This window comes from Lycium barbarum, chromosome 12 (assembly GCF_019175385.1).
Source record: "Lycium barbarum isolate Lr01 chromosome 12, ASM1917538v2, whole genome shotgun sequence".
Classification (NCBI taxonomy): Eukaryota; Viridiplantae; Streptophyta; class Magnoliopsida; order Solanales; family Solanaceae; genus Lycium; species Lycium barbarum.
Window position 1 is genome coordinate 90,798,134 of NC_083348.1, and position 17,291 is coordinate 90,815,424.

The following is a 17,291-nucleotide window of genomic DNA, read 5'->3' on the forward strand; positions in this document are numbered from 1 at the left end:
GACTTCATTGGATTTGTTTATCTTTGATATGCCTCATCGAGTCTTTGAAACCATTTATGATATTTTTAAATTGCATTAGTCTCTCACTACTCCACTCGTGGATGTCCCAATGTTTCCCACACTGAGCCCGGGCCAGGATATGTTGTCAAGCGTAATTCTCTGCATTGTTCGCCGCGCCCCGATGTGAGGGGGCAGGTATACGCGTACATGGGTCTGTGGAGTATGATATGCCATGTTCGCCTATTCTGATCTGATCTGTTATGGCCATTCTGATATGACATTTTATGATACGGGGCCACGCCCCTTTTTCTGATTCCTCTGTATTGTGGCACCAGTGTCGAGAGGGTGACCACGTTCTGTCTGCCGAGTCCCGTGGCAAGGACCGGATATGATATGACATATGTTTCTGTACACATTCTGTCTGATTTGGAAATATGCATTTGACACTCTGGATTTTGTACTCATTTTCTGTAATCATTATGATTTGACTTCTGTGATTCCGCTTTACATATTCAGTACATATTTCGTACTGACCCCCTTTCTTCGGGGGCTGCGTTTTCATGCCGCGCAGGTACAGACGACAGGTTTGCTGACCCATCTGTTTAGGATCCCACTTCTGCTATTTTGGGGCGCTCTCTTCTACAGAGCCCATCTTTTGGTACAGTCTGTCACTGCTATCTGGATATGTACTTTGATCAGGGTATGGCGGGGCCCTGTCCCGTCTTATGATTATGATATGTTCTGTAGAGGTCTGTGGATACATCTGTGTGGGTTCTGTACATATGTTTGGGATACTTTGTTCTATGATGGCCTTATCGGCCTATGTGTGCCAAGTCTGCTTTTTCTGCTAAATTCTATAGCATCCGCTAATATTATTACTATATTATTCTGTTAATATGCTAATTTGGGTATCGGGTACGTATAGGTGCCCAGCTCGGGCACCGGTCGCGGCCCACGGGGTTGGGTCGTGACAAGAACAGCCAACAATTACTCTACTTTTACCTTTTCGGTTTGAAACTTTAGCTACTTTAATCGGGTTCGTTCGTGTTCGAGCGTAGATTCGAGACATCGACACCCCAATTCACTGCGCCAACAAAAGGTCGGTGCTATTTTTTCTCTTGTCATTTGGTTCAGATTTTGAGATGTATTAATGATTCTGTGTTAGGTTCAGTTTGTGGTGCTGTGAAATATGTTTATGTACTAGCATAATTTAAATAATTGTGTCTGTTTAGTTAGTTAAGCGCGTGTCAATGGGTTGGGTTAATTTGGTTTATTTGACCGCGTGGATCATTCTGAGATTATCATTATATATTCTATGCGTTATAGTCTATTATGTTAAGCGTCGCCATTTGTTAGTTTAGCCCGTCGAGTTTAAATATATCTCTAAGCATTATGTAATCAGTTTGTGTTAAACATGTATTCTAGATTAGTTGGTTATTCTGTAACAGAGTTAAGATATGGATGATTTCTGATCTTTTTTGTGAAGGATATGCTGGTTTGGTGTGGCTTAGTATTTGTTTGAGCATTGGTTCTGTTTTGGATCATATTTGAATCGAATTTGTAGTTTTGAGTGATTGTCCTCTTGTTTGGAACCTCAGAATTGCATATTGAAATTCAGAATCAGCCTGATATACTCACTGATTGCTATAATGTTTAAGACTATTGAAAAATGAGAATGTGGGAACATCCTGTTTAGTCTCTACTTTGCTGTTTTATTTGAATCTTATCCAGCTCAAAAGAATACGGAGGTTTTGGTTTTGAAAGTTTATTCGGATACGCACATCTTGCTTAACTAATATGAGTTTAGTTTAGGAGCATGTATTAGATGTTAGTTGCCAACTGCTTCAACTTTAAAAAATTGCTTAAAAACAGCCCTGTAGACCTCTTGTTCTGTGTAGATATTACGGCTATCAATGGGTCTGAACTGTTTCCCCTCTTATGTTGGTTTTTGATCGACCTATACTGTACATTATCATATTTTCACGGATGTGTTTACATTGGGATATCCTCTAAATTCCTTATGCCTATCATACTGGAAACTAAACAGACCATAATGAACAAAACCCTGCCTTGGTCTTGCTATATCTAGAAGTGATTTAAAACTTCCTTTATGAATTATGTGTTTGCTTAGGTATGTATCTTTCTTATACAGGACAAGCGTAGTATCAGCATTTTCCCAAAAAAGTTGTGAATCTCTTTACTTTTGATAAACCTTTCTTGATCTGTATCAGTGTGTTCTAAGTCTGAGGGTTATTTGGTGTTTCTGGGAAGTTAATGTTGTTTTGATATGAGTCCTAAATAGTGAAATCTTGTGTTAATCCATCATTGTGTTTCTCTGTCTATGTTGTTTAGAGTATTGCATTTATCATGATGGTAAAGGTTCCTGCTGACTCAAACAGCTTCGAAATGCATGAATGATGATCTGATCTTGTGAATACCCAATTCCAAAGTCTTGCTTGTGATGGTCTATACAACACAATTAGTCTAAACCCATCTCACACAAGTTCAAATTTGTAAGGTTGAATAAGTATCAAAGCCAGTTTTTTTTTTTTCAATACCCATTGCGAAATTTTATCAATTTCGTAAGCTTTCTTACGTTAGTTTGCTGGAAAACTAATCCTGCCGGCTTTAATTTTGTGGTTGTTCGTTCCTGTTTGTGAGAGTGGAGTGGGTGGTCATGCCACAAGGAGGAAGCAAGAGAAAGGTAGTGGCAGAAGGGTGGTGGTAAAAATGAAGATGGCAATCTGAGTTTTAAGAAGAAAAAATAAAACAAAATTATGATCTGAGAGCAACTCACGCGCGTAAGGAGAGACATTTTTGTCACGTCAGCGTTTTGGGTTTAAAAGACATAGTTGAGATAATGTTGAAGGGCCTAAATAGAATAAGGATGAGTTAAATTGCCAAAATGGAAAATTGGATCAAGTTTAAGGGTTTATATGCATTTGGCCTAATTTTAATGTCATACACGCAAGAAGTCGCAACTCACAAGTCCAAACTCTATGATGTAGCGTAAAAAAGCCTTTAATTTAGTTCCATGCTTGTATCAATTTTGAAATGGGGCCGTTTTAGTCCAATCTATAGGATCGACCATTCTTTTCGTTTGCTTGTTATATCAGGTAAATTTATAATTTGGTGCATGACTAAGATGAAATGAGGTAAAAAGGGAGGTATCGCAGACCTGCAAGTGATTTTTCAATTATTCGTCATTTGATAGTTCTCTATTCATTTAGGGTTAGTTTGGTTCAGAGGCAAATTATACATGAATTTTGGATTATAATTCAGAAATCAGTAATGTAAGTATTTTAATATTATAAAAGTAATTTTATTGAATATTTAAAACAAATATAAGTTTATTTACTATGTGGGATATTTTTCATTTAAGTGTCTATTCTTATTTCACAGTCTAATCCTACGTAAACATATAAATTCATGCAAATATTAGTTATGAGGAGAGTAACAACCATTGTATTAAACTTAATAATGCTGAAATTTATGTGAAAATTTAAACAATTGTTTTTTCACATAAAACTCAATAATACTAATAATTTAATCTTTGCATCACTGATATTCTAAAAAGGCTTTTTTTCCCCTAGAGAGTATGAAATCCTATGCTGCTAATGCACAATCGGGTTGCAATATTAAACAATGTGTTACTAATACTTACATAAATTATGTCAGAATGCATAATTTAATATGTGAGTCGGATTCAAAATTTAAAGTTTATGAGTTGTGGTGACACCTAATTTTCCATCGAACTCACGCTCCATTTATACTATTAGGTTAGCAGACTCTTTTTACTTTTTGCAATTTAAATAACCAACTTTTAAGGAAGAAATAAAATTTACAAATTCCTAACTAGCTAAAACAGGAAAAAACTTCAAATTTAAATAACCAGCACAAGAAAATTTCAGTAGTTTCAAATATGAAGTTCAAACTCTAGGATTTATTCATGGAGTTTTTAACTGTGATAGTTCAAACTCCAACATTTCTTCCTGGAATTTTTCATTGCAAACTCTACGAATTTGTTAAGTGTAATGAGTGAGTGTTAAAAGATTATTTCACTCACTGTACCTCGTGAGACAATATAGTGTAAGTGTTGATAGGTAGAAGGAGTGAAATAATGTTAAAGGACTATATTCACTCATTGTACCTCCTAATAATTAAATTGCTCAAACAATGTTAAGGATCAATTTCACTCATGGTACATTTTCGAACTCGAGTTTCAACTTCTACAAATGAAAAAAAAAAAAAAAAACTTTGAATTTGAAATAGTGTGGAACTCAAGGGAATCTATAACACTGTCCCGGAGTTTGATAAGGAGACAGTTCCAACTCCATAAATTGTAGATTTCAAATTCTAGGAATTTTTCCAACTCCAACATAATAACGTAGAGTTTTGAGTTTCACATGTAAGAATTTCTAATAGTATGCTTGGCTTTTTGGATATTTTTTAGGGTAATTTACATATATATATATATATATACATATTTAGGGAGAATATTTACGAAACGTGACGATATTTTTTTATTTACAAAACATAACATTACAATACCTATACACATACAAATTCTACCAAAAAAAAAAAAAACCCATTACAAACCCAAACGGCACCACTGTTAATGGTCTTCCTGCCGGCAAGGGTGTTGTCCATCCTCTGGCGGTGGAATCCACCGGAATTTTGGCAGAGAACCGGCCAAATTTGGTGCGCAGGGAAGAGGATAGCGGGGGTGGCGGCAGTACTTCAACGGCAAAATGCTGGAGCAATGCCGGAGATCTGGTGGCGGAGGGAAGAGGATAGTGGGGGTGGCGGCGTGGTGCTCTAAATGGTGTTGCTTCAACGGCGAAACGCCGGAATGGACAAACACAACCAGATCTGGTTATTTTCCGGTAAGCATGAAAAATATATGTGAATCGTGTATGAAAATTGTATGAATATACGTACTGTATTCATACACTAATCATACACTCTGCAGAGAAAAAATAAAATTTTCTGAACTCAATATATGCAAATTTTTTATCTGCCCCATGCCCCCTCTAAATTAATTTCACTTCTTACCCAACCGACCAAAAATATTTACCCGAGTACCTCCTCATCCAAAATCCTTCCTCCATGATACTATCACAATATATTTATGTCACGACCCAACCCCGTAGGCCGTGACTAGTGCCCGAATTGGACACTCATGTCACTTGTTAACTATAATCATTTATAACTAGTATGTCATGAACTTATTTGTATAAAAAGGTATGGTGTTGTTTTAAAGCTGTCAAAATATTTTTTTTGTATGTCGTAGGCACCTGTCTCCTGAGGAGTTACAATTTTTAAACAACAACATATATTTTTCTACGCAAGCCGACAAGGCTGCCACGATATGCAACATACCAAACATACATATATATGCAAGCCGACAAGGCTGCCATTACGAATGGGTACGCCCCAAACATATGTCATAATCATAAAACGCGTCAACAACCATAAACAGACCCACACAAATGTCCACAGACCTCTAAGAGTAATGACCGTATCATATGGCGGGACAGGGCCCCGTCGTACCCAAATAAACTCATATGAATTCAACATAAGGGAGTTATACCACAAGCTAGGCTCCGGAACAAAGGAGCAGTCAAAATAGCTGAATAAGTGTCCTAAGCTGGCGGATCTCCGAAATGAACGTCTGTACCTGCGGGCATGAACGCAGCCCCCCGAAGAAAGGGGGTCAGTACGGAATATGTACTGAGCATGTAAAGCATGAAACATAGTGATAGACTCATACTGAGATAAGATGTATAGGACTCAGTGCAACTAACAGAATTTCATAAAGACTTGCCTTTGAACATATTTCATCTGTATCATTCTCATATCAATGTCCATATAGTGTTTTGTAATCAAAGCTGCATAATCATTCTGTATATAACATATATACGTGTCCCGGCCCTCTAGTGAGGGGCTCGGTAATTAAAATCATAGTATCATAAACATGCACATAGACGTGTCCCGGCCCTTTCATAAGGGACTCGGTAATAAGGAATATATATGCCCTCCTGGCCACCATCTCCATATCATCATATCATCACATCATCATATTATCATATATATATAACGTGTCCCAGCCCTCTAGTGAGGGACTCGGTGAATATAGTCATAGCATCATAAACATAAACATATACGTGTCCCGGCCCTTTAATGAGGGACTCGGTAATAATATAGTAGATGTGCGCACGAGAACGTGTCCTGGCCCGGGACTCAGTGAAGGATATAGCGATAAGCACGAGCAGAATAATAAGCAACCACATATATGCAATGCATCTTTTGAGACTCAATAGATAAGCAACTAACCAGCTCTAAAGTATTGGGATAATAATCATATTCAATTCTTTTCAACTCTCATTATAAGCCATAGCAAGGAACGTTTCAGCTTTCATGTACATGTATCAATTTTCATGATGTAGCTTTTGAAAATCAAGTATACTTCTATTCATGCCATTCTTTTAAGAGTAGGAACTTCAATACATCATTCATTAGTCAATCATGTAGTAGGCTCGTGACAATAGCATTAGGGAAATATAGAATCATAAGTCATGCATGGAACTAGAGAATAGAATTTACCCCAAGGTTCATATCGTTTCATTCTTACGTCTAGGACATGCCAAGAAAAGAAGGAATAAGCTTTACATACCTTTAGCGTTTAGTCGTATAATAACTTGTACTTGCTGCCCAATGGTACTTATCCTATATCAAGATATCACAAGCTATGATTAGTTTACGAGGGAATTCGATACGTATTTTGACACTCACAATCCCTTTCTAACATTTAGACGACGTTTCGTTCGCATTCAAACCAACTAGTGCTACAAGCTAATATTGCTAGTCATTCTTTCATGTATCAATCCAAACTTGTATAAACATGATTTAAGGGACTTTGGACAGTCCATACATCATTCAAAACTGTCCCATACTCACGGCCAAACAGCACACACAACACTACAATTTCTATTTCGCAATTTTCCAACTTCAATTACAACGACAACAACACGTTTACAACATTACTTATGCGATTATCGGAACTGTTTCAGCATCATATTTATTCTTATAACAGCCCACAAACCATTTCAATTTCAACTTGAATCATTAAGCTTCACTTTCACTACACGTTCATAGCAACAATCAATATTCAACATTCACTAATTTGCTTCTAACCTTAAAACAGTCCACTGTTTTGGACTGCTTGCGTACTTCAATTTGATTTGTTTCTTTAACACCTAAATTCACATATTCAACATACATACAATATAACACAATGTTCATAACAACAACAATCAAAACTTGGCACAAAACAGTCCATAATTTCCCCTAAAACAGCCCCTTTACACGGCTTCAACACAACTATAACAACTTCATGATTTTCATCCATTCATCCAAACCACAACACATTCAATCCATTTCCAATACATGTACAAGGAGATTAAACATGATTCCATTAAAGCCTACAACACATGGCTCATTTAAACTTTTTAGAAAACAGTCCATTACCACAACATGTCCAAAACAGTCCAATAACATGTCCAAAACAGTCCCTAAACAATGTTCGGAATTCTTGCAAACATTTACGAACATACTAAGCAAACCACCTATGATTCATACACATTATTTCATGCCTTCTTTTCATATATTTTCAGTAGGTTATGACCAGCTATCCACACGACAAATACAACATCAATTCGTACACAACTAAACTACATCGTCATTTCTATAATCCTTACAACAACTCACAAACGATTTTAGTTTCAACTCCAACCATTAAACACCTTCATTTCCATCATGAAATTCATGATAATAACAATCAAAATATCAAGTAAAAACAGTTCACTAAATCCCTCACAAAACAGTCCAATACCAACATACAACATCATAAACCAACTTCTACAATCTTTGTTCATTTACATATGTTGACACCCATTCAATTCACCAACAATACATACAAAATGAAACCAACCATGGCTTCCCCAACACTCACGGCTCACTCTCTACTTCAACTACAACAACAATCCAACAACAACCTTCATGAACTATACATTCAAATCATCATGCAACACAAGAACAATAAACATTCTTACCTTACAACTTGTTCTTCACTTTGGCCGAATCTTCAACCCTATTGAGGTGCTACACCCCCTTGTTTCTTTCCAACAACTACTACACGTTCTTGTACACTAGATGAGGAGTTGATTTGAGGAAGAAAACTGATTTTTTTTTTGGTGGTGGAGGAGCTGCCATAGCCGTGGCTCTCTTTCTCTAGTTGGAGAAGATGAGAGCTTCTCTCTCTTGTTCAATTTGTGGCATTGGGAAAAATAAGTTTGCATGCAACTTTTGGTCAACAAAGTTGGATATGTTTCTGCCCAAGGGGTCTTGCACGTTCCCCCAACTGAGCATGGGCAAAAATCTGATTTTTGCCTTGTGTTTGTGGGGCCCACACGGCCACAATTGAAAAATTGTGAACATTTAAGTCTTAATCCCCGCTCATCCAACTTGCATCGTCCATATCTCATTACCCCGATATCTTTTTGACAAGAGGTTTGTTTCATTGAAAACTAGACTCGATGAACTTCGTTTTAGGCTTTTGAAACACCTTAAAACTCCTCATATACTAGGAGATATGCCTCCTACAATATAGACTAAAATCGGGTCCGAGATTTTATTGAAGTTGTTCCGATTCATTTCGTTTAACTTCTAATCCTCTTCCAACCTCATGTAACCTCTTATGCATACATATACACACTTGTATACATCAATAAATATCCATATACACATCTCGAAAGGTCCAGAGAATCACAATAACCTTAAACATAATTAGAGAACTCACACAGCTTCGACGAAACTCCAATCGCAAAAGTATGTTCATATATTTTGTCCATCTTCTATATCATTACTAATAATCTCAAATACTTTAAAAGGTCACTCGCATTACCTCATATACATACTCATAACACGATTTCAAATCCTTTAGGTTACCATGTCACCTCGAGATACTTAAGACAACCATATATATAACGATATTCTTACTAACTCGATTAACTTTCCTTGAACCTTCTTAACTCATTCTTTCTTGTTTTAACACAGTAGCACGGATTATTATGGAGTGTAACAATTTATATATCATGGTGTGGTTTCATGGAGGACTAACAGAAGGACTGAAGTAGACCTAAATAACACCATCTCACTATGTTTATATACCACGATGGTATTACAGAGAACTTAGGAGTGTCTCATTGAATGACTGAAGCAGTCCTCCATGATATATAACATTACAATATATGTATATAAGATAATGATATCATAGATATTTTTTGAGAAAAGCGTCTTTTGAATAAATGAACATGATATCATCTCAATATATTTATATACCATATTGGTATCATAATTTTGAGGACATTCCAGATAAATAGTTTGAGGGCACGAAAGTAAGGGGGTTAAGGGCGGGTAACTATTTTGTTTTTCAAGGGACAATTACGTTCTTTCCCCAAAAATTTTGAAATAATAATTCAATAGCAATTAGGGGTACGAAAACTATTAGCATATTTCTTCCCTCATACAAAATTACAAATGTTCTTTTCTTTTTCCTCCAATTAAAGGCCAACGCGTACATCACGACTTTTTTCCTCAATGTTATTCACGAGTCATATTCAGTGTCATACGAAGAAAATAAACAGTTCGTTACTTGTGTTGTTCCATATTCGTTGCTTTGTTCCATATTCATTGCATCTTTACGTCACGCTTATAAAATTCCCCTCCTTTTGCTCTCTATATATAATCCCTGTTTCATAACTTCACTATTCAAATCAAATTTAAATCAAAAGGTGACGATCACTTCGCATAATATATAGTTTCAGTGTATAATTACAACGCTATCATATTAATACTATCAATGGCAGCACCACAAGTTGATAATGAGTACTGGGATGAGATAGCAAAAGCACGGGTTGAGCTTCAGAATCTTATATCCAAGGAGAATTACAGTGCTTGGGATCTGCTTCGTTTAGCGTATGCATCCCAATTCTCAATTGCCAATTTTCATCATGCTTATGCAGGAACTAGCACTTCTACTGATGCTAAACCAAAGACTCAATCTGCCAATAATAATATCAAAACTGCAATTGGTGAGCTTCATTTTAGCCTGTTAACTTTTCTACAGTATCTTCACATAAGCTAATTAATATGCGCGCAAATAAATTTTATATTCTCATTGATTAATCAATTGTTAGTGCAATGGTTGATTAGTGCTTAATTGATTTCATTTTAAAGTACATGAATATTTTTGCCGTGGATCTTTGCAGCTACTAATGTTTCAATATTAGTCCCTATGTCCGAATATATGTAATGCACTTTCCTTTTTTGTCGATAAATATTTCTATACTTTGAAAGAATTTAAGATTAAACTTCTTAATTTGTCTTTAAATTTCTTATACAAATATCTATGGCTTGATTAGACGCAAATTTTAAAAATCTTTCGTTCTTTATTAAATTTTGTGCCTAGTCACGGTGGGATGGCTATGCTTATCTTTACGGAATTCTCATTTTAAGACCAAGATTGACCATTCGATCTTTTCAAAAAATTTCCAACATTATAGTAAGATAAACCAGTCTATTGTCTTCCGAAGACGGCATACACCAAAGCCCATATTTTGTTTATATTTAAGTGTTCTTTTGCAATAGTAATACTACCACCTTCTAATTAATGAATGCCTTTATATTGTATCTGGAGTGCAGCAATTATCAAGGACAACCATCGCACAATAACGTATCCTGACCTCTATCAGGTGAGATCTATACTTGTTGTGTCAATAACATGTTGTCCATTTTGGAGAAGGCTGCTTAATTTCAATGATAATTAAGTAGGTGTAGCAAATTGCTAATTAATGCTAGATGCATCTCAGTAATAAAAAAAGAGCATAAAAAGAATACTGTACTGGTTCTTACAGAATCGACATTGTGCTTAATTCAATTAGTAGTAGTACTATCTTTTTTATATTTGGAACTGCAGCTTGCTGGGGTTGTTGCTCTTGAGATGCTTGGTGGTCCAAAAATCGAGTTTGTCCCTGGTAGAAAGGTACGAAGAGGAAGGATGAAAAATTAACTACTTTTATTTATATTAAACCCATCACTAACTTTTACCTTTCTACCAGGATTCACCAATTTCACCAGATGAAAGGTACCTTCCTGATGGCAGTCAAGGTTAGTCATCTTTAAAAGATCACAAATTTACTACTAATTACTTATCTAATTTATATATATGCGAAATTTCACACTTTGAGAATGTGTTGAGTGACCAAGGACGGTTATAAACCCTCTGAAAGCCCTTACACAATCGCTGAGGGGCACGTGCATTCTCTAACATGGGATTCTTTTCAGAGCTGAAACATTTCATCACACGGGGAAAGATATTTTATTTATCATGTTGAAAAAATATGCCTCTTTAACGGGGAAAGAGTTAGCCTGATATATAGGAAAAGAATAGCTAGTACTTGCTAGTATAAATTTGTAAATTATATGCTTTCTCCATTGCTTGAAAAACTTTTATATTGCCAGAGAATAAAAAGCTATCAGCTATCTAACTCTGATATGAGAGGACTTTGAGTTAAACTGAGAGGGACTTGATTATTACCCTATTTGGTGCATAATTGTAGTTCTTGCAGTTTATTGTTTCTGAACAACTTGAATATAGGAACTCTTGCTTCGTTCTACATATTTGCGGTTACATGTCAATAATCTTGGAGATTACATTCTTTAGTTTCTTTGTAATTTGCACTAATTGCATAGTCCTCTAAGTGTTGTTTCCACTTGCGGTTCCATATATTTCTCAGGAGAACTTCTAAGAAAGAACAGAAAAAAACATAGTCCAACTTGTGCAGCTCTTGATTATCATGAACAGTGACGACCATGAACTGGCTTGATTACATCCTATTGCTAATATTGTGACTATTGAAAACTGTTATCAGCAACCTTGGAGCCAGTGCCGGATCTAGGATTTTCACTCAGGGGGTTCGAAAAAACGACAAAAGCTAAATATAAAATATAATGTTGTTAATGGGAAACGAACCTAGGACGCTAGAGACAATTTTGAACACCCTAGACCACTTGAGCTAACCTTTTACATTTAGTCAAGGTGTTCGAAAGTAAATATATGTACATAAACACAGAAAATCGACCCTATATATACACTGTCATGTAAATCCGCCCAGGCTTGGAGCAATTGTTGGATTTAGCATGAATTTCTTAGAGCTTTTAAAGCTCAGTGCTATATTCCTCCACACGTCTTTTATTGCTTACTGCGTTCCTCTTTTCAATGCTGTTTTTTTTGGTGCATCAGATTTAAGAGATGTCTTTCACAAAGTGGGAATCTCTGACAACAGACATATAGTAGCATTATCTGGAGGCCTCAAAATGGTATTATATAATATGGCTCTACATCAAGATACTGATATTTTCTCACACATAAATGCTATTTGTCTTAAGGTTTCCTATTTTGGGTTTGCTGCTGCAGGCCAGAAGAGCAGGTCCTCGCACTGACAAGACTTTCAAATTTGACAACTCATACTTTAAGTATGATTACTATACAACCAGACTTTTTTATATTTCACCATTGATTAAAAGAAATATTCTCATGTTTACTTTCCCAAATGATACACTGATGTATTAGGGAGCTTGTGGAAAAGAAGGATTCGAGTCAACTTCCCACTGATAAAGCTCTGGTTAAGGATCCAGACTTCAGCGGCCTTGTGGACCTTTATGCAGAGGTATTATGATAGCTCATGTTACCATGTCTATTCTCAAAGTTCAATTGTTGCAACACGTCAATGATATTGTTTGAGAACTTTCTTCTGATTTAACAATATGCACATATCTACTCTTCAACTTCACAGTCGATTTTTCTGTAGTAATTGATAAATTTAATAAACTTAATTCTGTGACAGAAAAATGAGGATTTCTTAAAGGACTACGAAGAGGCACACAAGAAGCTCTCTGACCTTGGATTACCACATTCATCATTTTTGAGATCAACATTGCAAAAAAGCAAGTCAGCTCTGAATAACATGCAGGTGTCACAGAGGCCTGTTGGAGTTGGAGTTGTTGTTGCAGCTGCTGTTGTGATATTGAGTGTCTTCTATCTAATCAACAAGAGGAGAACTAACAAGTATTCGTCACAGTAGTAGTTACAGTAACTTGGTGAACTAGAAAGATATATAGTAAACCAGAAACTGATAAGCAGGAATAAAAAGGCCGTTCGACTGAATGGCTCCACGTTTCTTTAAATAATAAATCTTGGGGATATCTCCATGTTTCATCATAACTTGAATATGTAAAATTTACTCAAATGTACTAGTAGTAATAATATAAAACTTAAAACTGTGCCTTTCTTTGGTGGTGACTTCTATATATTCAGAATTCTACAAAAGGTTTCAATTATTCCTTATTGAGCAAGAATTTCATTGATTGGATAACATTTCACATTGCTTACTTGGAGTGTGACAAGACAGCATGGTGTTGAAAAAGTGAAAACTACTATCTATCATCACATGAGAAAGAAGAAGTAAATTTTTATTGAAGATTAATTGCCGTATAGGCATAAAAATAAAAAAAAGGGATGTTGGCCTTCTCAATAATTATACGCTGCCTAAAGATAATGTGTTACACTACGACATCAGACCGACCTCCTTGAGGAAGTAAAGGAGAACAAGTTTATCTCCGGTGATGTTAAAAATCAATGATGTTACCGTAATTTAAAAATGCAATTAGATTACTAATCATAGTTAAAAGATAAAATTAATCAGGCTCGTGGAATCATAGACAAGGTAATGTCTTGAAAAACCCTCAATCTTTTGTCAACTTTCCTCGGAACGATTCCAGTATCTTTACTTCCTTCCAACTTGAATCGTTCCTGAGTTGAGCCCAGAGCAGCAGCAATTATAGCATCTTCAAAATCCTTGCTATCTGGCAGCAAACCTGCCCATCTATCGTCTGATTTCTCTGGTGAAATCGACTGCTTTCTCATCTTATTCTCTGGTTCAGCAATTGTTCTCATTAAGTGAGATGCATTTCCAGATCTTGTTCTCTTAAGACTTTCTGGAAAAGGGGCATTTGCTGGTTCCTTAATAATCTTGGATGAATAAAATGGGGGAGCGTCGATATTGAGTAGGTTCCCATATGAAATATTTGGCTTCAGCGTACTCTTTTGCAGAGAAGGACCTGTCTTGTCAGTGATGATGTTAGTAGAATTGATGTTCTCATTAGCAAATTCATCTTGAGGCTGGCGGCATGACTTGGTACTATTACTCAAAGTGCTAGTACTATTATGTTCCTTGCAAGGCTGAGGCTGCCAGATAGCAGAAGAGCCCAAGAAGGCATCAAACAGCTTACTTTGTTCAATTCTATCATCACTTTTATTCATCATTTCAGACTCGAGGTCTCGGAGCATTTGTTGTGCTCTCTCGTAGGCCTTGAGATGCGAATCTACACCTCTGGGCCCGTCTACCACTGCTGGTTTAACTCTCCGAAGTGTCTCTTTCGCCTCGCCAACTCTCCCTTGTTTCATCAAGCAAATACCCAAATTGCACATCTTGTTGTTGTCTGGTGCAATCACTAGTGCCCTACGATAAGCATCCTCTGCTTCAATGTAGTTATTTTGTTGCATCAGTGCCCACCCTAAATTCCCCTGGAAGATTAATAAATACTTGTTAAATGATTTTCATCTAAACCTATGAAGTACAAGTCTCACAATTGTGTATTTTACCAATAATCTAGTTGCTTCTTGCTCCACAGAAACCTGAAACTTCTTCCCCTGGGATCTGGCCGTTTTCGTGCGCTTCCCATTAAAGGCCAAACCTTGTTGTATCAAAAACAATTTGTGCCTCAAGAGGACTATTTGGTCATCCAATCTTCCACATCTCTGCAGATATCACAATTTTACAGATTGTTAACGGTAGAATAAAGAAGAAAGTTTGAAAGATTTTTGCAGTGCTTTGAAGCAGTAATATGTTTCTCAGATACGTAAATATTTAGAAAATGTAACAGACCTTATATAGGTCTAACAGGATATTGTCAAGAGCTTCCTGTGCTTGATCTGAACACCTACTTCTCAAAGATTTAACAGCTTCAATGGCTTCTTCAGCCCTATTTTGTTGCTTCATTACAATTGCCATATCTTTAAGAGCACTATCCACTCTGTCTCCTGCATTTATTGCTGCCCAAAACAATGGAATTGCCCTTTCCGGATCCTTTTCGACCAACTGAAATTATAAATGGAAACGACATCACAACAATTTTTATAGTAGAACCAATCAAATGAGAACAACATAACTTATAAAATGAATGGACATAAAAAAATATGCATCCACACAGAACTATATCTAGTATTTGAACTTTATGAGTTTGAGTTCGGCATTCTACCACAACCATGGGCGGATGTAACATATTAGGTAGGGGTTAAATTGAACCACTAATTTTTGAAGCGGAGCATAAATGTTATGTGTAAAAAAATTTATACAAAATTACTCATTTAATTTACTCATTCGCAGCCAATTATTTGTACTTTGATAGTGACACATGCAAGTTCCTTTACAAAGTGACAGGGTTCGAATATTGAACCCATATCTTACACTCTGCATTCCCCCCTGCATCCAAAAAAAGTAATATGGGGTAGTCGAAGAAGCTTACTTGAACATTTTTCGCTCGGACATAAGGGCTGTCCCCGATGGGAACTTTGTGGGCAACGTGAAAGGATTCGGAACGAGTTCTTGAGACACCAAGGGGTTTGGCCGGAGAAGATGGCGCCGATTTGGTGGGTCTGAAACCAGGGGGTGCATTCCACATATCTTGCAACATCTTCTTCTACTATTTCGTATTACGTGAAATTGACACAAGAATATGTGGAATCTGAACAGAAATGAAGGGCGAGTTGAGAGAGGTGTTTAGGAGAATAGAACAGAAATAGAGAACAACGGAGAGAGACGGACTGACAAAGTTATGAGTTGGGTCGAATTTAGGGAGATACTTTCAAATTTTTCTGACCGTTGTAAATTGTAGTTACCGTTTTTTTACTAGCCGTTGGGTTCTAATTATTGTTTGGAAAAATGTCAGAATGCCCTTATACTATATCGGACTGAACAAAAATGTCCTCCGATAATTGGATGATCCAAAAATATCCCTGCTGTTAATAGTTTAGTCTGAAAATGCCTTTATTGTTACTTAATCGGGTAAAAAATGCCCCTATTATTATTTAATTGGGTAAAAAATTATCATTTTACTAATAAACATATTGTTTCTTTCTTTTTAAACACTTTTTTTCTAATTAAACTATTAGTTTTAAAGAAACTTTTTCTTGTTTTTTTTTTTTAAATTCCTTTAACTAATAAAAAAGTGGGAAATAATCTTTTATTCTTCTTGATTGTTTCATCAATTAAAATAGAATAACCCCATGTACTTTTTAACTGATAATATAGGTGATTATAGTAACCCTGTCATTAATTTTCTTTAGATAACGATTAAAAAAAACTCATAATAAAATAGGAAATACTTTATTTCTTAATCTTTTCCAAATTGAAGTAGGATAAACAAATACTAATCCTTGGTTTAAAGTTAAGATACAACAATCATAATACGTAGAACACGAAAATTTATTACGTTTCTGCAAATCACAAAATATCTATACAATATCGTCGATAACATGAAAATTTATTACATTGCTTCAAATAAAAAAATATCTATAAAATATCGTTGATGGAGTTATTGTTGACCCTTTTTTCATTTTAACTTTTAAACCAAGAATTATATTAACAAATGTTTATCCTACTTCAATTCGGAAAAGATTAAGAAATAAAAATATTTCTTATTTTAGTAGAAGAATTTTACCGTTATCTAAATAAATTTTAATGATGAGATTACTATGAGCTTATAAATATGACCTATAATATCAGTTAAAAAAGTGCATGAGGTTATTCTATTTAATTGATCAAACGAGATTAAGAAAAAATAATTACTACCCTTTGATCCCCCTTATCTTCTCTTTGCTTTAGGCACCCCAAAATTTTAGGCCCCAATTTTTTAGTTAATTAGTGAATTTTATAATTTTAGTTTTGCTTAAATATTAGTGAAGTTTGAAGGAAAAAGTAAAAAGTAAAAAAAGTTTATAATAGAAGAAAGAAAGAAAGAAAACACTTCATATAGTAGAAATATTTTAGAATTTTAAATTAAACTATTCATATCTTTATATTAGTAAATAATTTTTTTTATACAATAAC

General features: G+C 35.5%; 2 protein-coding genes and 1 long non-coding RNA gene across 3 annotated transcripts; 1 reads left to right on the forward strand and 2 right to left on the reverse strand.

Annotated features, from left to right (window-relative positions):
* Window positions 1-5,288: 5,288 nt before the first annotated feature.
* On the reverse strand, window positions 5,289-8,312 carry LOC132624514 (uncharacterized). The gene is made up of 3 exons (XR_009576532.1): window positions 8,115-8,312; window positions 6,677-6,729; window positions 5,289-5,680 (listed from the first exon to the last, which is right to left on the reverse strand). It is a non-coding gene; the product is annotated as an uncharacterized LOC132624514 (long non-coding RNA).
* Window positions 8,313-9,828: 1,516 nt separating this feature from the next.
* LOC132623673 (L-ascorbate peroxidase 3-like) lies at window positions 9,829-13,411 on the forward strand. Its single transcript, XM_060338465.1, has 8 exons — window positions 9,829-10,154; window positions 10,765-10,814; window positions 11,039-11,104; window positions 11,181-11,229; window positions 12,365-12,441; window positions 12,539-12,597; window positions 12,695-12,791; window positions 12,969-13,411. The coding sequence occupies exons 1-8, from the start codon at window positions 9,923-9,925 to the stop codon at window positions 13,203-13,205; spliced, it is 867 nt and encodes a 288-aa protein (XP_060194448.1). The 5' UTR covers window positions 9,829-9,922; the 3' UTR covers window positions 13,206-13,411.
* A 237-nt stretch (window positions 13,412-13,648) lies between these two features.
* On the reverse strand, window positions 13,649-16,020 carry LOC132623672 (protein POLLENLESS 3-LIKE 2-like). Its single transcript, XM_060338464.1, has 4 exons — window positions 15,709-16,020; window positions 15,069-15,281; window positions 14,786-14,941; window positions 13,649-14,707 (listed from the first exon to the last, which is right to left on the reverse strand). Exons 1-4 carry the CDS (start codon window positions 15,874-15,876, stop codon window positions 13,823-13,825), a joined length of 1,422 nt encoding a protein of 473 aa, XP_060194447.1. The 5' UTR covers window positions 15,877-16,020; the 3' UTR covers window positions 13,649-13,822.
* Window positions 16,021-17,291: the final 1,271 nt, after the last annotated feature.